The sequence below is a fragment of the Acanthaster planci genome, unplaced genomic scaffold, assembly GCF_054643075.1.
Source record: "Acanthaster planci isolate LZ-2023a unplaced genomic scaffold, COTS_SCS Contig7, whole genome shotgun sequence".
Taxonomy (NCBI): domain Eukaryota; kingdom Metazoa; phylum Echinodermata; class Asteroidea; order Valvatida; family Acanthasteridae; genus Acanthaster; species Acanthaster planci.
In genome coordinates this window covers 123,101-146,592 of record NW_028257631.1, presented here as the reverse complement: position 1 = coordinate 146,592, position 23,492 = coordinate 123,101, and the positions used below count along the sequence as shown (strand labels likewise).

Genomic DNA, 23,492 nt, shown 5'->3' with positions numbered 1-23,492 from the left:
TAGATGTCCTCTCTTGGCCGTCCTTGGGTTGCGCATCAATGCACATGTGCAAATTTCCGTGACATCATCTCTTCTTATAAAAGCAGCAAATTTCCGGCTTTCGCATAATGTCCTCCCCGAAGCGGCAAAAAATGGCTTCTCTACTGGAACAGCTTAAAAATTTCTCCACTGTCGTTGCAGACACCGGTGATTTTGAACGTAAGTAAAGAGTGTCATGCCTCTTCAGTGACCGTCTTTATGATATGCCTTAGGCCTAGTCATGTTAGTTCATAATCTGTTCCTTGCTCTATGGTTTAGATGAGAAAAGCTTTCAGTTGCACAGTTCTGCTATGTCAACTAATGTGCGGAGGGTGCAAGATGATGGGAAGAATGTTGTTTAGTGTTAAATTTACTATAAAAAAAGGAAAAGTAGGCCTGACGTTATTTGGAATTGTTAAGGAAAATAGCTGTTGTAAGGGTGGGGGGCTAGCTCTGTTCAATCTTGCCTAAGTTAATAAACCATCATCTACATGTGTGTTCACTGCCTAGGGCCTAGGCCTTAAGTTGGCCCAGGCATGCCAGGTGGACTTCCTGACCATGCTGACCGTGCTGACCTTGACACATTACAAAGGGAGTCCAGGATATAGAGGGTCTAAAAAGGGTTGAACAATTTTGTAACAAAAATTTTCAACACTTCTACCTTTTCAAACATGTCAAAGTAGCCAATTTCATCATGTTTGCTTCTGTAATTCCTATGCTTCCGTGTAATTTGTATCATGCTTGTCTCCACAGTTGGTTGGTTAAAAATTAAACACATCACCAAAAAACAAAAATGGGCAAATAAACTTAAGTTAATTCTTGCCATTGTTGTGGACAGTTTTCAGCTGTTCTCCAGTACAGTCATGGCAGTTTGTGCAGTGCGCGTGCGCAACTACACTGGAAGGCCACTATGAAACACAGCGGAGTCCTTGCGAAATGTTCGGTACAGCGCCATCTTTTGTCTAACTGAAGTGCACCCTCTTGTGATACTATTTGCTGTTTTGGTGATGGGGATGAAAATGAAGCTTGCCGGCCAGCACAAATTTTTATCATTGCAAGTTTTTAGCATTGAGAGAGAGAATGGGCTGTTTTATTTTTGAAAATTGTCAAAAACAGCTGGCACTAAAAAATTCCTAGCTACAACACCACTCTCAATAATGAACTCACACATCAAAATTTATGTTCCATGTTTTTGTTCTTTATTCTAGGTAGGTGCTTGTTGTGAGTACATGTACATGTACACACTGTATTTTGTTTTTTCTTCGTGGTGAAAATTAAACTTCAATATTCCCAAATGTTTTATCTGCATTTTACTTCTTTGTGGTCTATTTATGTGTTGTAGTTTAAGGGTTTCTGTAAATTTTATTCTTATTTTTGTTTCTTTTATTGTACACCTTTTATTGTCTTTTATTGTTTAAGTCCCTGGACTTTACATTTGGTTACATATTTCTAATTTCAAAGATCAGTCACGTTGGTAATTCACAGTTTCAGGTTTTTTTTTAATTTAATTTATAGTCTTTAAGACAATCTATTATGTAAAAACTATTGAAGATTGCCACTGACTTCAAAGGCACAAGTTGAAGTTCTTCAACTCAGGCAAAATCAAAACAAAGGTTGTCCAGAGCATCCAGTAAAAGCCAGCATTTGTTTCATTATTTCGGGGCAAATGTGATTGGTGTGTGTGCTAAAGCTTGCATTAAAAGAGGTGGGACAATGAGAGCAGACTTAGAATTGCTTTCACACACAAACAATGTTGATGAGGCAACTCAAGGTTATGTGAACACTGGACCCTATGACACAGTGGAATCATCCCAATTTGGGACCTGAGTAAGATTCCAACAATATTAAGGCAGATGCCTGCAGTCATTTGCTAAGAATAACTGGCAAGGGAATAGACAGCCTATTACAGCCACAAGGTCAAGAAACTCTGGGGGAATCAGAGCCATATTATGTCATCATTAAATTGCTAGATTTGTTTGCCACCCCCCATTGATCTTTTTTTCCTTAGAGCATTCTTGCAGTGGAACTGAACCCTCAAAATGATTTTTTTGAAATAAATGTGAAGAGAAGCTGCCACATTAGTCAATATCAGTGTTGTATCCGAGACCTTGATAACCGAGACCGAGACCTACTCCTTCAAGACCAAGACCAGGACTTCGATCCCAAGACTTTTGTAGGTCGAGACCCAGACCATGATATCCGAGACCAAGGCCAACCATAAATCAATGTTTAGTTTTTACCAAAAAGGGTAAATAAGAACGGGACAAACATATGCCAGTACAATTAAGTATAAAAGAAATAAAATGAGAACATCAGCATAAACACACACGCACAAATAGGTCAAATATTTGTTAAAGAATGTCTCATTTCTTTTATCAGTGATGCTGCTCTACTTTTTACCCTGATCTGGTCATTTTAAAACCCGAGTGTCCCCAAATGATATGATGTGAACATTAAAAACAAATGTCCTAAAACTGTTTTTTGTAAGCAAAATACTGAAAAACAAATATCCAAAAAAGATATACCGTAACGAAACTACTAAAACAACACATAACACATACAAGACGGAATGAAAGCACTTTCACACATGCACACAATTCATAGCGTGCGCACACACACAGACTAGTTCCCGTTCGGCCCCTACATTCGGCAGGAGACTATGTAGGGAACGGGAACCAGTCTAGTGTGCGAATTCCGCTACTCACAACCTCATCTCCATGGTGTCAAGCAGCATGGCTACTCTGGATTGGAAATAAAGTAACAACTTATGACAAGGTTGCATCATGCTGCATTGACTAGTCTTCATGCCAGCATCGATTTCATTGTTCATTGCAAAAAAATTTGAACATTACTGTGTAGTATTTATATCTGGTTGAAGATTTGACTCGAGCGTAGGTAATTTTGCCTTTTGCAACTGCTTGGTAGCTAGATGCGCATTTTGTTATAGTCTCGACTGGTCTCGAGGGGGAGACCAGAGGACTATGGCATCCAAGACCGAGACCGGTGCTTTCAAGACCGAGAGCGGCCCTCCCAAGACCGAGACTTTGACAGGGCGAGATCAAGACCACAAAAAAGGTCTTGAGACAGTCTCGAGACCTATAACACTGGTCAATATAATGACCAATTCCCAGTTTAATAACCTTGTTGCATAAAAGCAATGTGACTGATCTTTAACAAAAATGAACCAGAATGAATGAATGGTCATTGTAAAGTGTGATTACGAGATGGAATTCAGACAGTACATGTAGGCATACATGTATTGTAGTGTTAGACTCTTTCCCTCAGACAAATCTTCCAATGGCGTATTTCAAATGTTTCTCCCTTTTTTAGTGCTCTTAAAAACTTTTGTTATACATGTACATGTAGTTTGCAGTTTGCCTTAACTGTTTTGCACAGTATGAGCATCCCATTGAGCATTCGCATTTGCCTTAAGGCTCCTTTCACCATCTTCTACAACTTCATTAATTACAATTTTTCACTCTTAGAACATAAGTGGTGTACATTTTCTTGCTGTATGATGTACATGTACATGTACCTTTCCAAACTCAAGGAATTAGCCACGGGAAAACACCTCACCCTCCATCGTATGGCACTGCAGTAATGTACATGTATGCTTTTGCTTATAAATTATCTCTCATGGAATGATGAATGATGTACACAAATGTGTACATTTGAGATTGTGCACGATTGAATGATATGCTTTTCAAGGTGCGAGGTGTCACTTTTTAACAGACTTGAAACGGGGCCAGCATTTTGAACAATAAGAAAATGAAAATCAATTTCAAATCTGCCAACCAACAATTTACTGATAAAGTGTTAAAAAAATTGTTTTTTTTGCTCCGCTATCCAACTGATGGTAAAGTCTCAGGTCTTGGCTGCTTGTGCTACTGGTAAGGGATACCGCTTTTTTGTTTTAAAAAAAAAAAAAACTTTTTTTTATATTCTTCCCTCTGACTTGAAGATCCTTAGTTGTTCTTGAGACCATAGAAAATAGTTATGGAAGTTTTTCGATCCTCTAAAATTTGTCAAAAAAATCTTAGCACCAGTTTATAAAAGAGTGCTTGCCAAACCTTTCAGGCTGAAACTTGTGAATAGTCATGGGTAACATTTCCAGGTTTTGGAGACATATTCTTCCTCAAGGTGCCACTGGATATTACCAAGGCTGCTTGTCATGTAGCTTATTCATATTGACAAATTTATGCACTGAACAAATGTGTGCATGCTTGCTTCCCTGTAATAACACACTTTGAACTGTTAACAACTCAGCATTTTGCTGTTTTGTTTATTTTTCCTATGCAGTGAACTTCCTCAGTGTTGAAGATTATTGTATTATATTTTCATTTGAATTCCCATGCTGCCTGAATTTGAGGGATTCTCTGTAGTGTAGTGTCTGTGTATATTTTTTATAGCGCTTTCAACAGTACATGTAAGCAGCTTTTCAAAGGTACATGTACCAGTACTATGCCAGTTCAAAGCTTTTTTATCCACTTAATGCATATGCAAATAGGCCCATGTGATGTACAGGGCAAGGAGACTACAGTAGCTGTTTGTACTTTCAGGGTCAGTTGGTCTTTTACAGTGTACCTGTATAGTAATATACATGTACATGTGGGTATGATGCAGCAAATTGTACAGTACCTGTGCATGCATCTTGAATTCATTACCAAGTAGTATTGTAGTCATACATGTAGTAAGGTCATCCATGTTGTTATGAATCGGCAATGGAAACTCCACATGTTGCTGAAATAACATTTAACAACAAAACATTTAGGAACAAAACAAATAAGTTGAACTAGAAAACTAAAATCTAGCAGAATAGCGGTACGTTCAAATCCAAATTCCACTGTTGCAAAATAACTACACATTCATGTGAACTTGAAAACAATAAATGGGAAAAAACACTATGGATCCTACTGCACTCTGGACTGGGACTGAAAAATCCAAGCACTGCTTACTCTTTCTAGAAATGAAACAATATCTTTGCTTAAGAAGTACACAATCTTCCTGAGTCACATGCACATTATCGAATTACTATGAACCATTAAAACACATCTAAGAAACTCTAGTCCAGGGATCTGCCGCTGCCGGTCGGCGCCAGTCGGGCCCGACCGGCACGCAGAATTGCCGACCACCACAATCTGCCAAATCAACTTTTCCGACCGGCACGTATTCCCGATAAGAACCCAAATAAAATAGCATCTTGGTCGAGGGATCGATCGTGAAGATATAAAGATCGTGAAGAAACCGTAAAATTTCTTCGTAAATTTCACTTTGCACTGCCATGCATATCGTCTGCGCACCCACGTACGTGCATATGCAACATATCTGGACCAAATATTAACATGAACCAATAGGAGGCTTTGTTACGCGTAATGCACGTGTACATAGTACGTAATGAATCTTTCCATTGGTTGGAAGGCCACACATAGGCTTGCATATGCAATGCTCTCAGTGCGCGAAGATCGGAAAACCCCCTCTCCATGATGTACAGCGTTGTTTGTCCAGTTCCGCATTTTACCCAGTTCCACAACTTGAAAAGAAAATTTGGCTTAACTTTCAGAAAGACAAAATTGCAAATGACCCCATTCACACTTCGTTTAAACACTTAACAATCTGGCAGAAAAACAATTTTACATGTACTTGCAAAACTGACTATCGACCGTGACTGTTTTCGCCGCACCAACCACGGTTAGCAACATTCGGTGCATGTATTTTCTGCTCGATGTTGCATAAAACGATCACTGCGATCGTTTTTTTAAACCAACGATCGCACCGCATTCGTTAATTGTTGTTTATCCCACGGTGAAAATATTAACTCAGCAATTTTTTATTCAAAAGTAACAGCATGATTTTGCCTTTTCCGTAAACGAGTTCCATATGGCAAGATACACGCGCTCAGTATACACGTGACACATGGCCAGATGTGTCAGAAAAGCAAATGGCCAATCTGAATTATGTTCATGTAGACTTTAAAATGACTGTTCAAAAAATCCCTGCACACATTTATGAATGTTGTTATCCCATATGCATACTGTACGAACTTTCGTACAAAGAAAATAAGGAAAATATTCCGCCAAGATTTTGCATGTTTCGCTTTATTTTCAACACACAAAAAAAAATGAAAAATGATTTGAATAGCAATGAAAAATTATGGGCATCATAGAGATAGAAATTAATTCAATATTTAAGGATTTACCGAATAAAATCAATATTTATTTCTACTCTTTTTTTTCTAATTCAATTGCCCGTCTAAAATTCTCACCTCATCCTAGTTGACCAAAATTACAAATTTTCAAATTTTTTATTAAATTTCAGAAATTTCAGACATGAGATCCCTAATTCCAGGCTGTGTATACACAGCTGAAAACACCCAGAAAGTGCTGTTTCCGGCCATCTGGGGACTTTTAGATTCCAAAAATTTTCATGTGGATAATAAAGAAACCCACAAAGTATGTCATTCCACGGGCCACCCGAGCGTAGAATGACACTACTTAGCTAGTCCGCAAGGACAAGAAAGGGTGTTAAAACCTTGTCTTAAATGCCTGCCTTTGCCTAATAAAATAACAATGAGAAATGATAAACATGAATTGCTTAGGTTTCGGAACAATATTAAAATTAATCTGAGCATCTCTAAGGAAACTGACACTTGTACAAATCTTTAGGAGTCCTGACAGACCTACAACAATTGCACCGCAACATTAGTTTAACCATACAGGTAAGCACTCCTGGTAAGAAAAGCGACATAAAATATCTATAAACAACTAACACGATCACATCACGGAACAGAAATCATGACCATAGAATCCGAATGAAAACAGCTTAAGTGGAAAGTATAGCCATTAAAGTTTTCATTAAGTCTTCAAGCTCGATTCTCGAGGTGAGAAAAATGGCTACAATGGCATGATATCGACTAGTCTTCATACAAGTCATGAGCTGGAGTAAACTTGCAAAAAAAGAGTGCCTTCAGAGCTTAAGTGTAAAAAAGGTCATATCATGACACATGTTGGGATTTCAAGCTATTCATGGTGACAGACAACTAAGATGGAAAGCTTGACACGTTATTGTGCAAACACAGCTGGCCTGAGTGGTCGTACAGGTACCGGTACTTAACACTACAGAAGCTTGAAAAAAGGAAATACCCCGATTCATGTATTGTATTACTTAGTAACTGTGAACACTGCATATAATTATTTTTTCCAAGCAAAACAACAAAATTATGCACTTCTCAGCATCAAGGTACAATGTACTGGTACATAAATGTATGTTTGTTCCAGGTTTTTATGTTTATACCTTGAACCGTTTGGAAGATATTAGTTGATGCTTAAATAAGGTTTTCAGCATATATAATGTATCCAACTTTAACCCTCCAGTAACACCAGCAATAAAAAACAAGCATGTACAGTGTACATGTACTTTTACATGTTATGTACACCCCCATGCAGGGTTCGAAATTCGTTTTTTAGGGGCCTAGGCCATTTTGGCCTTGGGAGAAGTCAAAATTTCCAGGGGCATCAAGGCCACTTAAAAGGGCACGGAGGCCATTGTCGAAAATTGATAAGGGCCCAAAGGCGAATTTGTCAAAACACAATCTGTTCAACCTCTAAAATGCATTCTTTTGCTTTATTGTGGAAAAAAGTTGACACCCAAGCAAATGTCGAATAAGCAGTCAAAACCTAACACCAGGAATTGTTATACTCTATGAACAGGGCATGAGTTGCACATAAATGATCATCAAATTAATTGAAAAATTTTCCTAACACTTGAAAATGTGTGCACATCCCTTTTATTGACTTTTAGACTTTCAAGTTACCAGCTGATTAATCTACATTGTATCCAAGAACCCTGCCATCCCCTTAGGCTTCCCACCCTGACATGAAAACAAGAGCAATAACGGTTACAGGTTAACAAGTTCTGCTGCCTTTTTACTTTTTTTTACCCTTTACTTTTGTTTGTTGCCAGCAATGTGGGCGGGAGATATATTTGGACGCCTGCATTGCCGCGTGGCCGCATCTTCACCCAGCACAGATTTCGGGAAATCACGGTGCCGTCAACATTACCAATCTCGGAGCTACATGTACACACGGTGACACCACCACTTACCCATGCATAAAAAAATCCAATTTCTTGCATTTTGTAGCCGAGTGGTCTAATGCTTATCCAGATGGGTTAGGGTTAGATTTTCGGCTTCCTGTAGCTTCCTGTAGCAGATTGACGGCAGCCTCAACGTTCTTCAAGGACAGAGCGGACTTGATATTGCCAAAGACAACCTCTAATTGACCGCAAAACTCAAAGTGAGCCATGTTGAAAGGCTTGACGAGATCTTTGGCCTCCAGTTTATTCTTCAGCTCTTTGAGTGCTGAGGAGTCATCTCCAGACTTGGCAAGAGAACCAAACTTGGTATCGAAATAATCTTTAAACTTATCAAATATTAAATTGACTGACGGATCGGCTAAATTAGTGGTATCATCCGAAATAGACATTGCCGATAAGGCTATATCTGAGAAAAATTTTTGACGTGAAAAAATAATGGATCAGGGAAAACAGTCAACGAATCGACCACACTCAGTAGGTGTTAGGACCTCAAGGGTATGCATTGGCTTAGAGAAACAATTTATAGTGAAAAGCCAGTAACGCAGAACAAAGAAAGAGAATAACAAGAATGCCTGGTATGTCCAAGGAATGGCAGGCCAAACAAACAAAACAAAATTTTTCCACCCAAGGGTGCAGGGGAAGTCCCTAAAAAAAGGCAATGTGTGCCGAGTAGGGACCCCTACTTACATATATACATAACATAGTTACTTATATTGGTACACATACAAATACTACATTCACAGAGACATTACATAAGCATATATATTCGTATGCATACTAGCATAATAAGACAATAAGTAGAAATAAAAAAGAGATGAATACGGCCTGTAACCAGTAGCCAGTCAGGGCGCAGCACCCATTTGCTACGTATGCACGGCTGGCTGAGTCATGCATATGTAATGAGCTATGTAGTGGACTTTTCAAAATTGTATACCACCTTTTGTTACCTTTAATAATGGAATATCTTTACATAAATGAACAGTTAAGATATCAGTCTCATGTCCTACGTAAAACAGTCTCTTTTGAAGGATATTAGCCGTAAAATGTAGGCATTCGTGTGTAATAATGAGGGTACCAAATAAAACCTGGTTATTAGTGGATCCAAATCTGGGCCGGCAGAATTTTCTTGACAGCAGAAAGATAGATGAGTTATATATCCACCCAAACAATAAGTTTTTACTTTTCAAGTTGTCGCGAAACAGTCAAGTGCACCCATAATTTTCATTATCGCAGGTTAAGACTTCGTGAGATTAACCGAGAAAACTGCCGTATGTGTTTTGAGAAAAACTATTTGTGATTGGTTGATTGACATATTCTCTCTAATACTGGCCAATCAAGTGACATCAGAGATTGGCGTAAATGTGTGTGACCGAAATCTGGAACCCAGACTTTGCGTCGAAGGAAATCTAGTGAACGTCGGTCATTTACTGGGGAACGAGTCTTACCATTCGTCTTACAAAAATGTAAACACTGCCGAGATCGCTGAGTGAGTAGTGCCTAAAACTTTAACATTTTGATTGGCCCGGCAGCAAAAATGTTGGTATTAAACGAAGGTTGATCCTTTTCATGAAGAATTGTAAGACTCAATTTTATCCAGTTATTGCAAATACAATCAGGTGCACTTGAAACAGAGGAGGTCTGCAATTTTCGTGAAAAACACTAAGCAAGTTTGCGTCCAAATAAATCGTTGGGAAATTGTCGATCATCGCCGAAACATAACTTTATTGATAGTGAAAAACGTGAACTATCCACTCGCCAAGCCATTTCGACCCACGAATGAAGCAACAGATTTCCTGGCGGGTAGAAGAGACACTACTGTATTTTCGCTTTTCTCGCAAACTCTCATGTACTCGTGAGATCGTTTTTGCGTGTAAATGGAATTGCCAAAAATGCTCCTTAACAGAGGGGTTGCATGCTGACTGGTAGCCCCGTGAGAAGTACTCAGTTCCCATATGATTATTCAGTAAACACATCTTGTATTTATAAATGTTTGAATAATAATGGTTGAGTTGTTGGGGACCCTCCTGCCTTATTGTTTAATTGCAAGTTTGGTGGGTACAGTACACTAAACTGTATACACATCATCCTAAAAAAGCGCACTGCTTTTTGTGTACTGCTAAACATGTTGGCTCGGTGGACAAATGGAAAAGACGGCCTGTAATAAGGTTAAAGAAGCAGTGAACTTTTCGTATTTAAGGTATATCAATGAACTGTTCAGTGATAAATTTGACAAGAAACGCTTTGCCTTTGTGCGCAGTCAAAGAAAAGATGAACTTCCTTCCATCATCAGCCATCAAGGTGCTACCATTCATAATTCTGATTTAATTGCCCACACTTTGATTCCATTTTTGTTCCCCCAAAACAAACTTGCCCAACAGCCCTCCTCTCTGTTCCCTCCCAATTCCTACCTTGAATGAAATCAAGTTCAATATTGGTGATATAGAGCGAATTGTTGGCAACATGTCTGATGACAAATCGCCGGGTCCTGATGGCATCACACTAAGACTCTTGAAGTCGTGCATCAATGTTGTTTCACCTATTCTTTGCAATTTCTTCAACATGTCACTCTGCTGTGGGGAATTGCCTAGTATGTGAAAAAAATCCAACATCACGCCAGTTTTCAAATCTGGCGATGTCAGCACCATTTTTAACTATCAGCCCATTGCTCTGACTTCGATATTTTGCAAGGTCATGGAATCTATCATCGCTGAAAATATCAGAGTTCATTTAGATGATAACATTCTGCTATCACGTGACCAGCATGGGTCTATTAAGAATTGTTCTTGTGTAACCCAGCTCTTAAATGTCACAAACAACTGTTTGCATATTCTTGACTATCCTCAGACTTGTCAAATTGATGCAGTCTTTCTGGATTTTGCCAAGGCTTTTGATGAGATGCCACATGACACCTTACTTAAAAAGATTTTTCGCCACTTCAACATTACTGGTAATCTATGGCTGTGGTTATGATCCTTTATTTCTGGCAGATCTCAGCGAGTCTTGTACAGAGGCTCGTACTCTCCATGGCTCCCTGTCTGCTCAGGTGTGCCTCAAGGTAGCATGCTAGGCCCTCTACTCTTCAATTTGTTCATCAAGGATCTCTCTAATTGTACCGAATCACCCACTGTGTTATTTGCTGATGATACATGTACTTTGTTATGTTGACTAATACATTCCCAGACAGATGAAGCAATTCTCAAAGATGACATTGACAGAATTTCTAAATGGTGTGTGAGTAACCGCGTGCGACTTAGTACAAGTAAAACAAAGGTTATGCAAGTTACTTAGTCCCAAAATGCTCTCAACCCCCAGTATATATTGAATAATTCTCAGCTTGAAGTTGTTCATAAGATGACATGCCTTGGTGTTGTTCTAACTGACAACATAACCTGGGATGATCATGTCCATTATGTTACCACGAAAGCTATTAAATTACTGGGTTTTATACCTAGTGTTGCCAGGGACATACATGTATTTCAAGATGCTTTTCTGTCCCTGTATAAGTCTTTTGTTTTGCCATATCTAGAGTATGGGCTTCCCATTTGGCACCTCTATAGTAATCACCTTTGTGAGAAGATTGAAAAGATCCAACGTACGGCCACTGGTATGATCCTAAGAAAAAGGATAATGGAAATGAGTTTACAATGATGGACTGAAAATCCTCCATTTGTGCACTCTCACGTGTAGGAGGAAATTTCTTTTGATATCATTTATTGTCAAACGCTTTATGGTGTAATTAATAGCAAAGTAGTTGTCTGTGATGTTATGGTCAGTGGACAGAAAATTGACGAGGTCAAGTTCAAACACATCGGGGCTCGGACCCAAAACTCCACATCTCACCAGTGAACGTCTCTCCCCGTTACTGGGAAGAACTCCCAGAGAGTCTTAGAACTGGGGTGGTTGAGCTACCTCTGAAACGATGGATCAACTCACCCAAGACCGAATTATATAATATCGATTGATTCCAAAAATCTGTGTAGCTTTATTGCCTTTTTATAACCTATTTTTAATTTTACCTAATCTTTTATTAATTCTCACTAACTCCCCATTTTTTTTAGGCTGATCTTAGCCTATAAATAATTATTTTATCCTGTTTCATTTTTATCTAATTTATTTAGTCTTGGTGATTTTACTTTATTCATTTTATTCTGCTACTTCTTATTTATGATTTATTTGTTTATTTACTGATTTATTTACTGGAAGGATCAAACCTTTTTTAACATTTACAATTAAATTTATATATATTTTTATGTGTTGTTTAAGGTCAGTATTATCGGAAACGGAGGCCCTTGGGCCACAGTCATAAGTTTATCTTTTTTATCTCCTGGCATTTGCTGCTGGCCTTGTGTATCTTACATGTATTGTGCTGTGTCCTTGTGGAGAATGCTGAATAAATGATAATAACATCTCAAGATCAGGGCACATGTGGCACATGTACATTGTACACCTGTATGTCATACTGTATTCAAAAGTCATGAAGGACTACATGTATTGTCCAACTGGAAAAGAATGGAGGAACCTGTGCAATAACAAGAGGTGAATTGTCTCAGCCATATGACAAGTACCTGCATGTAACAAAATGTCCAGCATGCTAAATGTCTTCTGTTGTTTTCTCTTGTTTGGCATGCAAATACACATAGAAATTGTATACATGTACAGGTACAAGGAAGTAAGTTAGCGGCTGAGTGCTGCTACTGTGCTGTACATGCATGTGGCTGTTTGCAGATTATCTATGTACATGGTGTACAGTTATTTTCTCACAAACATATTAAAATACGTACATTTTTATGAATTGTACAGCTTACACAATATGCAACTGATCTCTTTTCCAAACATAAAGAGCTCAAACTCTTTGATAGTGTCACCTGCAGTACAGAACTTTTTAGCCACAATACATGTGGTAGTGTTTTTCAGTTTATTTTCTACATACTGAACATGTACATTTACCAGTACATTGCACAGGTAAACAGGATATGCAGGCTGAACTTCCTCGTGGTATGCACCCTGGCCTTGTAGGATTTCCTGGAGTTTAAGAGAACCATCAAAGGAAATGATATATTCTGAGCCATTCTGAGTTTTGCTGTAGTGCTCAACTTTCAGTTTTGCTCATATACAGTACATACATGTAGTCAACTTGCTTGTCACCTGACACCTGTTTCAGACACAATGGTAGAACTGTGATACCTTTTGCAGGGGAATGCTTAGTTAGGGGCTGTCATTTTCAGGAGGGGAGCAGTGTTCTCACCAGTTTTTTATGTCAGTGTAGAGGATGAGCTCCTGGGGGGGGGGACAAGCAGGCTACTGGACATTGTTTGACACCTGGGGCACTATTTAAACACTTTTGTGTTATAGATATTGAACTTTTATTGGTCACGAATTGATCATGTGAAATGCTTCAATCACACATGTATCATTCAAGCATCGTGTGCCCTGGTGGTGTTGGCGGGCCACTCTTCCCCTGAACCCAATCAGTCTCTCACCCCATCCCTTAACCCTGCCCCGGCCCCTAGAACTCGGCTGTGCCTCTCTTGATTTTTTGGAAACTCAGCAGGCATGTAAAGGCATTCCTTATTATTACAAGTGTGAAATTTGAACTCAATCAGACATATGATTTTGTTGTTACCGTCATTTGAAGTTCAATGCTACAATGTACATGTGTGCCAGCCAGCTTGCATGGGGCACCGCAGTGGAAAGTGTATCCATATTTTTGGCTGATCCGTCTCTGAAAAATTTTTAACTACAAAGAGTTACTCTCAAAATCTCAAAGGCTCAAGCCCTTAAAACAATGCACTGTGGGTATATCGTGAAAAAATGTTGAGGGGGGATTCCGCCCCCTTCCTGGATCTTTTAGGGGGAGTACATTTAACCTCTGCCTTAAAAATACTCCGAGTCCCTTGCTCTATTTCAGCCATCCAGTGTCCAAAGTAAACAAATGCATGTATATCTGACCATTGAATTCATTTTTTAAACTTCACTTCAACAACTGTGGTTAGGACCGTTTTAAAGTATGCAAATTTAAAATCTCAAAGGCAGTTAGATTCATGTCTTAATGCCACTGTAGAATAGTGCTTCATTCTGATTAGTGTTGAAGCTGAAATTGAGTCTTAGTCAAGGAAGGTTGGCATCAACATAAACATGTACCGGTAGGTTGACATGACACCAGTGTGAAATGGTCTCAGGATGGGTAGTAAATGTTATCATAATTTATCATTTGTTTTCCAGTAATCAACCAGTACAGGCCAACAGATGCCACCACAAATCCATCCCTCCTCTTGGCTGCTGCTAAGATTGACAAATACAACCATCTGATAGAAGATGCAATCAACTATGGCAAGAAAAATGGCAGGTAATGTGCTCAAAGGATCCCCAGAAAAGCAGAGAGAGAAATAAGTATGACTGTTTCTGCAAAAACCTGGTCAAGAATCGTAACAGCAGCATCAGCATCTAATCTTCAGCTAATTGTCACTTTGATAGTGTGGAAAGTGGTGTACTCTTTGCCCGGTTGACATAAAATGGTTCCAAAAACCTTTTCCTTGTTCTGTCAACAGTGATACACGAGTGTTGTATTATTTTACCCATTTTCAGCAACGTAAGTGATTTTAATGTCATGCACTGTTTCGCAGGTGGAAGCATGGAATATGTTTTGTTGTCATTTGTTTTGCAACTTTGCCGTTCTGTGTATTCTTCAGTTTTAACGAGTAACAATGAAGTTGTTTAAAACGGCATAAATTTGTGTATACAGAGCTGAAAGTGTATCTACTTGAGAATGCACAAGTTAGTCTTTTATAATACGCAGAGAATTTAAACAGGTTTTCCTACATGTAATTGCCACCTAAATATTTTACTCAGGAATTTCTTACTTCATGAATTTCAAGACGGAGATTGATTCGTTTGAGATATAAAGATGTAGATGTACCACCAATGCCTTATCATTTCTTAAGTACATACTGACAAAAAGTGACATGATTTTTTTTAAGTGTTCTCAAGGAGCAGGTCACATCAACCATGGACAAACTCTTTGTCAATTTTGGAGTGGAAATCCTGAAGATTGTTCCAGGGAGGGTGTCTACAGAGGTAGATGCTCGGTGAGTGTGTTTGCGATAATGAGGTCTGACTTTTATATAATCATTTGACCCTCTGGAAATAATGCTGTGAACATTCTCATGTATTGTAAATTCTAGCAAATCCAGCTGTTTGTATAGTTTTGATATAGTTGATTTACATGTATTGTTTGTCCACACTGAGTTACATATACATGTATGCACCGGATGTATTTGAACAGCATATCTTGTACAAGCACTGGCATGTTCATGTATGTACTGTAGGCTTTTTACTTTGGCCTTTAACATTCTGTTTCCATTTCTCATTAATATCTAAAGCATTCCAACTTACACACTTTGTGTTGGATTTGGATATTCACTTTGTCACAATTGTAGCATGTCTTTCCTTTAGTCATGCTTTGTCTTGATGGAAAAACTGGCTGTGTTTTCAAAAATTTGACTGAACAGACAGGTGGCAGCTAAGAAAATGTGATGTGCATAGCATTATACATGTGTACATGTACCTTAGCATTTCAAGAAAAGGCAATAGTTACTATATCAGCTGACTATGGACTGTAACTTTTAAATGAACAAATAAGCAAGAAGTTTTGGTAAAAACAGCCCATAATTGTCATGAAAATGAGTTTATCATACACTTTGTTTGCACCTGAGTTTTGAGAGCATTGGTAGCCTGTCAGACTTCACTGCTGATAAGAAGCAGGAGCTTGACACCTCAGTGTTGTTGTCCCAGGCGTCAGGCAATAGGATTTGTCAACCCCTTGCCATTGCTATTTGCAAAGGCAGACCCAACACCATGTACTGTAGTGCAGGATCAGCAAGATAACGACAAACGTACATGTACTGGTATCTGGCACCCATATTGACTATTATCCTTTTGATAAAGAATAACTGTGAAAATAGGCATTAGGTTACTACAGTTGTTAATCAAACACTTACATGTACTTACTGCAGTAATGGCCAATCTTGGGGAAGCCTTGTGGTCTCCTGGAACCAGTACTATGACATCTTTTGATTTGGCCCAAAGTCTGGTGTTGAGGTGTACATGTGTTTCGCACCTAATTATTTAAATTACATGTACACTGTAGTTAGCTGGTATTTATTCGTAGTTAGTCAAAATATAACAAATTGCAAACCTCAGAAATGAAAGTAGAAGTTGAATGTATGTGATCACATGAATGAGTGAGAGCACTTCTACAGTACAAATGTATGCCTTTAGTTATCCACTACACCTTAGTCACAAACAAAATCAAACTATATTGTACATAATTGTGGTGCCTATAGTCAGGTTGGTGCAGTTGTTCTTTCCTGGCCTTCCAACTCTGTGAACCAGGGGTCCAATCCCATTTGGGTCTACATACATGTATGGATTAGGGTTTTGATCCCTACAGTACCTGTAAGGGTATTTTCCTCCCACCCCTTAAACTGAACATTTCTTCATTGTCACTTATAACCATCCTGTACAAACAGACAGCTGATGTGCTATTGGATGAACACTACCAGTCCACATGCTCACAGAAAAATGTCAGGATTACATTGAGGCAAAGGCCTGCTGGGATGGTAGCCAGACTTGTTTCATTTCTCACCATTTGATGTCAATGGTATAACTGAAAGGTGGTCTGTTGGAGACATAATTACTAACCTTTGCTCTCCAATACTTTGTTTCAGTCTGTCATATGATGTTGAGCGTCAGGTTTCTAAGGCCAAGAAGCTGATAGCATTATATGAGGATCAGGGTATCAGCAAGGAGCGAGTTCTCATCAAGCTCAGCTCAACATGGGAGGGCATTCAAGCTGCAAGGTAATACAGATGCACCTGTTAAAGTCCTTGAATGGTGAAATATAGTAAAATCTCAACAGCTCCTACACGTACATGTACAAGTACCTCAATGGAATAGATGAAAGAATTGAGTATTCTGGATCTCGAGCTGACAAGAGTTTCAGAGTCTTGTCCACGCATGCACACATCCAACATGGCACTTTCAAACTGAAGTAAACCAAACTGATCAGTGTGGATGTTAGGCTTTAATGTGGCATTGATAGCGCCCAGAATGCACACGAACAGAATGAATGCACACAGAATGCACGCAAACAATGAAAAATAGATAATGAGTTGTGCCGCACCGGCACCTGGCACTTTCTTTCTAATAAACAATTATTGTGAACCGTTGCACTCGTAAACATTCTTTAATTATCAATAGACTTTATTCATAGGGTTAGCTATATTGCAGTTGTAAACACGGTTAACTCCTCATTGTTGGAGCTTTAGTAAAAAAGTGAAAGAAATTAAATGAAATTTCATGAAAAACTACCGTCTATTGATTGCTCTGACAAACAAATTTCAAATTGATGATTAATTATGCAAGTGTTTTCGTGTTTCAAACCAGATTTTCAAAAAATATGAAAAGGGAGGCTTGGAATGCATGCCAAGCTGTAATAGTCTGGTACTATCCAAATCATCAGTTTGTAGATAATAAAACTGGAATCCTGTCATCAAAATTGCCTCAAAATTGGATAAAGTCTACACGTACATGTATGTAAACGTATGCAGTCAACTTCTGCCAAACTTCTGTTTTCAAGATTTAGATTGCTGCATAGTAGTGAATTTGAAAATGGTAGAGGTAGCAGTTTAATGCATTGGTTGCTGTGGAAACATTAATTTTGTTTTCCTTCTCTATGGCCAACCTCAGGATTCTGGAGACAGAATGTGGCATCCATTGTAACCTTACCCTCCTCTTCTCCTTTGCTCAGGTAAGATTTCTTAATTATGAAGGCCATGAAAATGGCAGTCATAGATGTGCATCCACACGTTTTGGAAAAACGTGAAGCTAGTTTTTCTATTTTCATTATTCGTCATTTTTAATAACACTTCTTCATCATTTTTCACCATTCTTCTATGGTTTCACAAACAACAGTGACCATAAAAGTCGAAGGTCAAGAAATAATATGTCAAAACAGTTTTCTTCAAGTCAAACCTCCATCCTGTCTATGGAGGTTTTTAATCACATACCGGTAACATGGCAAAAGATGATTCAAAATGAAACGGAGCAGATAAGAACATCACAAGAGTGAGTAGATTATGGGAGAAGCCTAGATGGCACAAGTTTACATTTCTTGCTTGTGTGACATTGTAATTTTAAGAATGGTCTTGGTGCATCATGAATAATGTTGTGGGATACCTTAGCAAGCAATACATAAAACTGGATTTCAAATTCTTCTTTTAATGATTCTTGTTGATGAATTACCAAAACGAGGATTTCTTGTTTGTTCGTTAATCAACATAGTTTTCAAACAGCCTTGTGTTCACCGAGCAAACAATGTTGGATTTACAAATCAGACTGGATGGTCAACTCTCAAGCTAGACAGAAGGAACTGTTGTAAATGCAGTTTCTTTGCTGTTATGTTTTGTTGCAGGCTGTGGCATGTGCAGAGGCAGGTGTGACCCTTATATCTCCATTTGTGGGTCGTATCTTGGACTGGTACAAAGCCAGTACAGGCAAGGCTAGTTACGAACCTGCCGAGGATCCTGGTAGGTGAACAGCTCGATGAGTTTTATGTCCAGGCTTTGAATGTATTGACTTTAGTCTTAAAATTCTTAATCAGCATTGTAATTTGTCACCCTAAAAATGGTTTGAGATTGTTTAATTTGAGGTTGTTTTGCTTGAACTTGAAGTGAATATGTTTCAACAAATATCCCGCTGTAGCACAAGGTTTGTCGCTCGCTGGGTTTGGATGCATCATGCACATTTATCAACATTGTTGGTCAGTTTGTTGTTGTGATGAGTAGCACTGTATGAATTGTCCATAATTCTTGTGGCTTGTCAACTGTAGAAATTTTGCATGGATTAAGACAGGTATTTAATTACTTTTTGAGATAATTTTGGAAGCTGTCGTCCCCATTCGTGCCATTCAATCAGCAAACAAAAATTGACAAAAAATGTTTTGACCTACTGACCCTATTTTTGTGAGGCAAGTAATCACAACTGTTACAAGCACAACTATTTTTTTGGCCTGCATGCAGTAGGCCTAAGTTAAATCACCATAATAATTGTGGATTCCAAGAAATCTTGGGCAAGTGTTGATCCAACTTGGGCAAGCAAATTTATAGCATGGCCTGCCCGATCGGGCAAGCTAAAAAAAAAAGAAAATTGTTGCGGCCTGTGTAGTTTTGAGGGAATGAAGGTTTACACATTAAAGGTAACCCAATGTTGTCCAGGTGTGTTGAGTGTGAAGAAGATCTACAACTACTATAAGAAGTTTGGATACAAGACAGTGGTGATGGGAGCCTCCTTCCGCAATATTGGTGAAATCACAGAGCTTGCAGGTGTGGATTACATCACTATCAGGTGAGAGAGGATTCACACTTACTAGTATCACACCCATCCCACCCTAGTCGGATGTGTAGTGACTGATAAGACTGTGCTATTGTTTTTCTTCCCTGCAGTCCTAAATTGCTGGAAGAGCTAAAATCAACCAATGCTCCCTTGACTCGCAAGCTGTCGGTTGAATCAGGTAGGAAATCCACCACTTATCAAAACTGTTCACTGGGAATTGTCTCTGTGATTTTTTGGCATTTTTCCTACATCAGTTGAAGCACATTGTGATGATTGTCAAGTGATGCCCTATCCTGGATTTTCCAACTGCAAGCCTCATAACTTCACTGATTCTGGCCAGTTTGATTTCTAACATTTGTGTGTCACTGCTCTGTTGCTCTTCCAGTTTCTACATTTTCACTGGTCAATTGTGTGTGCTAATTTGTTAAGTTAGCATAAACCATTATTTTATCAGCATTGCTACCGAAAGTGAACCATTGCAATAAATTTTCTCATTACCAGCCCAAGACTCGGCTATAGAAAAGCTGACCCTCAGTGAGCAGCAGTTCCGCTGGCTTCACAATGAAGATCGGATGGCTGTAGAGAAACTCTCTGATGGCATCCGCAACTTTGCAGCCGATGCCATTAAGCTTGAGAATATGCTGAAGGAAAAACTTAATTAGTCAGAACAAATGACCAGGCCAGTTACAGAAACTTCAGCGATCTTCAAGTCTCATGTAGTTTCAAGCAAATCTTCAGCAATACAATTCAGTGACTGAAAGTACAAATACATCATTTTGGTGTATAAAAACCCTGCATCTTTGTCCGTCATAACTGGTGTTTACACTTAATGTTGAATGACAGATTTCACATGTACTTGTAACTTGATTGAGAATTTTCTTATGGTACAATAAATAGAATGAAATAGATCCCAGAAGTAGGTCAACTGTTTTTGTCTGGTGCTTATGCTATGCATTGTATACTACATGTACATGTATTTTTTTCAGTATCAAAATACTAGATTAATTGTAACACGACAGTGATTCATTGCTTAAATAGATTCAGTTCTTTAATATAAAGTGGAATGGTGCCATATCGAATGCCACTGTACTGAACATCCAAACATCCCCCCTTGGTTTCCGAAATTTCTGTACAGTTTTACCAAACATTACAACCTGACAACGTTGCTTTAAACATGTTTAGGACTTATGATTATGTCACAGTTACCTAATTACTTGTACATGCACAAATTTTTAGCATCAATCTCCTTGGTAATAAAAAAAAGAAACTTCAAAAATAAGGAAGAAACAATTCCAAGAATTATTCTTAAGATAAATTGGAATGATTTATTTTTAAGAAGTTCAAGAGTTGACAGATTAAAACTGAATATTGCTCCAGGATAGAATGAGTATTTTATGCAGACACAATAGGCTAATAGAAAGTTGGTAATGCAATGGGTTGATGTAAGACCCAGAGCTACATGTACTAGTTCAAACATGAGAAATGGAGTACAATTTCAGTTCAGTATGAACACCACCAGGATGTGTGATGTGGTCAATGCAAAAGTGGACTTGTTTCAAGTCTAATAAGAACTCGTATGTTGAAGAAAAGTCATACAATGGAACCATTGCCAACACATGGCACAGTCCGCATCGTTCATGGGTAGCCTACATTTTACATTTATGGCATAATCTGGTAACTATTAGTGATGTTATGCTTTGCTTATGAGCATGTTGGAAACATTCTTGTAAATTTACATGCATTTTGGTAGTCATTCAGGTTTCGGCAATACACACACATACTACAAGCATGTAAATGTACATGTATGTACCAGTTAGCAAGCAAATCAATGCATGTCAGTGTGACTGGCCCTTCCATTTAAATGTCTTTGTATCTTGTGCTTTGATGGTTGCTAAGAGAAGAGAGGTCCAGGGATGGGTTTCCTGAAGTCAGATGTCCCGTGACACACTCGTGGATCCATCTGTCTTGAGGTTAGGGGAGTATTCATGAATGGAGGAAGACTTGTGCATATAAGTCTGTTGTCACATCACTCAGAGATATAAGTAATTTCTGCTTTTCATTTAGTGCACGGGAGTTGGTTAACTGTTGAGATGCATACATGTACATGCATAGGTGTTGTGGGAGGGGGGGAATGGCCACTCGTGGGGAAAAAATTTACAAGAAAAAAAGGAGAATATAAAACAAAAAAAGATGACAGGGCATGATAATAGTATGTGTAACAATAGAAATCTCAGTGTGCGCTCACACACAACCACAAGTACTGCCAAGTACTGCCATGAAATGGTTAAACAGCTCCATGAAATTGGGCCTAGATGAGCAGGTAACAGTAACACAGCAGAATTCACACATGTAAGATATTTTCATGGAATCTTTTATAGTGGTAGTTAGTTGATTGATTAGTTATCATGACATTCCTTGACTTGGTAGAACCATACAGATGAGCTATATTGCTTCTTTCCAGGAAATACCGTGACCCAAAGAAACCTGACACATTTAATTATTTCAAGTAGTGATGTAATTTTTTGGTCATTTGTGTAAGGCGGATTTCTTTTGGAGAAACAATAGTACATCGTGTATTTAAAATGCGCAGGATATTTTGTGAAGAATTTGTGATACCTATGTACATGGATGTGTGTTATCAGGTAATTAACTGCCCTTAATTGTGTGTTACTTTGTTCACCACTATTGGAACTGTGGTTAATGGTTGAGATAAAAATTAATGTAAGGAAAAAGTTGATTGTGTAGAGTTAATGATTTAATTCCTCATTCAGTTCAGTTGTGATAAATAAGAAATGAATGCCCTTGTCATTTCCTGATTACAAATTTTGAAACATTGATTTCATTAGAACATGAAGTTTGGAAGAGAGAAATAGTTGTTTAGTTTCACATTTTCCTATTTCTCTACTAAAGAAGCCACAATTAAGCATAGGAAAGTCATGAAATTAGTGACTATAGAAGTCAGTGTTTTACACCACTGGTAGATGAACTGAATTTTGTAACACAACCACACCAGAAACTGGTAAAACAAAGGTCCGTTATGGCAAACTCTTTTTATCTGCTTGTTGAAGCTAGGTTTGGGTGTTCTTTGGTAATTCTTTATTTTTCACAAAACAAGAAGGGCCTGACGTTTCGATCCTAGCAGAATCTATCTCAAAGGCAAAAAATACATATATATATTTCATTATTTTATATATATGGTCTGTGGTTCTTTTTTGGATAATGTCAGAATTTATTGTTGAACATTTCCTTTTTTAAGTTTTAAATGTGTCTAGTTCACAGAGAGAGTGAATAGATGAGGGTGATATTTTGATGCATTATTGTACACGTTAGTGTAGTACTGCTTAATATAATATACATATGCAATTTATATTTTTGGTGATGGATGTTTGAATAAAGAAAGACCTGTTACGAACATATCCTTGTATTATTGTATGATCTGTATCATAGATGTATTTACTGTAACTGCTGTTTCAGGCAATCAAGTGTCTTAAATCCAATCTTTCAGTTGTACAGTATATATTCTGTTAAGAAAAAAAATGGATTAGATGGGATGCCAGGAGAAAAAATGCTCATTCTTGGTTGGGGCATGTTGTGAAACTGAGGGTGTAGGATATCAGCATTGTGTTCAGTATTTTGTAAAAAGAGCTGCATTTCAACCCCTTTCCAATAATAATTCTTGGAATCTTTTATAAACAAGGGGTTGTTCCATGGCTCATCCCACCTCCATTCACAATGTGGAAATTAATTCCCTCCTGTGGAATGTTTGCCCCCTTTCAGCAGTCTTTCAATGAAGTTTGGATTGGGATGACTCTCTCCATAATTTCACACAAACAGTCCAGAAAAGTTGTAAATTATGCAGTGCAGGGTCACTCTTCGAGATTCAAGCATTCATCACAGCTAAGTGTTCCTATGCTATTTCCCCTGTTGATGCCTTGTGCATATTCTCATGCGCTTACTCTCATGCATGAGAATAAATGCAGTGCAGAAGCCTT

At 38.3% G+C, this 23,492-nt stretch overlaps 1 protein-coding gene across 1 annotated transcript; it reads left to right on the top strand.

Annotated features, from left to right (window-relative positions):
- Window positions 1-22,914, top strand: LOC147795547 (transaldolase-like). The gene is made up of 9 exons (XM_087131668.1): window positions 1-198; window positions 14,332-14,455; window positions 15,087-15,194; window positions 16,836-16,967; window positions 17,857-17,917; window positions 18,581-18,695; window positions 19,383-19,512; window positions 19,611-19,678; window positions 20,002-22,914. Exons 1-9 carry the CDS (start codon window positions 108-110, stop codon window positions 20,160-20,162), a joined length of 990 nt encoding a protein of 329 aa, XP_086987794.1. The 5' UTR covers window positions 1-107; the 3' UTR covers window positions 20,163-22,914.
- The last annotated feature ends 578 nt before the right edge of the window (window positions 22,915-23,492 follow it).

What these genes read in the sequence shown, in the direction of transcription:
- LOC147795547 (XM_087131668.1), top strand. Translation starts at nt 108, where the DNA reads ATGTCCTCCCCGAAGCGGCAAAAAATGGCTTCTCTACTGGAACAGCTT. An exon ending in GAGGGCATTCAAGCTGCAAG is followed by an intron (nt 16,968 to 17,856) that starts GTAATACAGATG and finishes GGCCAACCTCAG; the next exon opens with GATTCTGGAGACAGAATGTG. An exon ending in CGAACCTGCCGAGGATCCTG is followed by an intron (nt 18,696 to 19,382) that starts GTAGGTGAACAG and finishes AATGTTGTCCAG; the next exon opens with GTGTGTTGAGTGTGAAGAAG.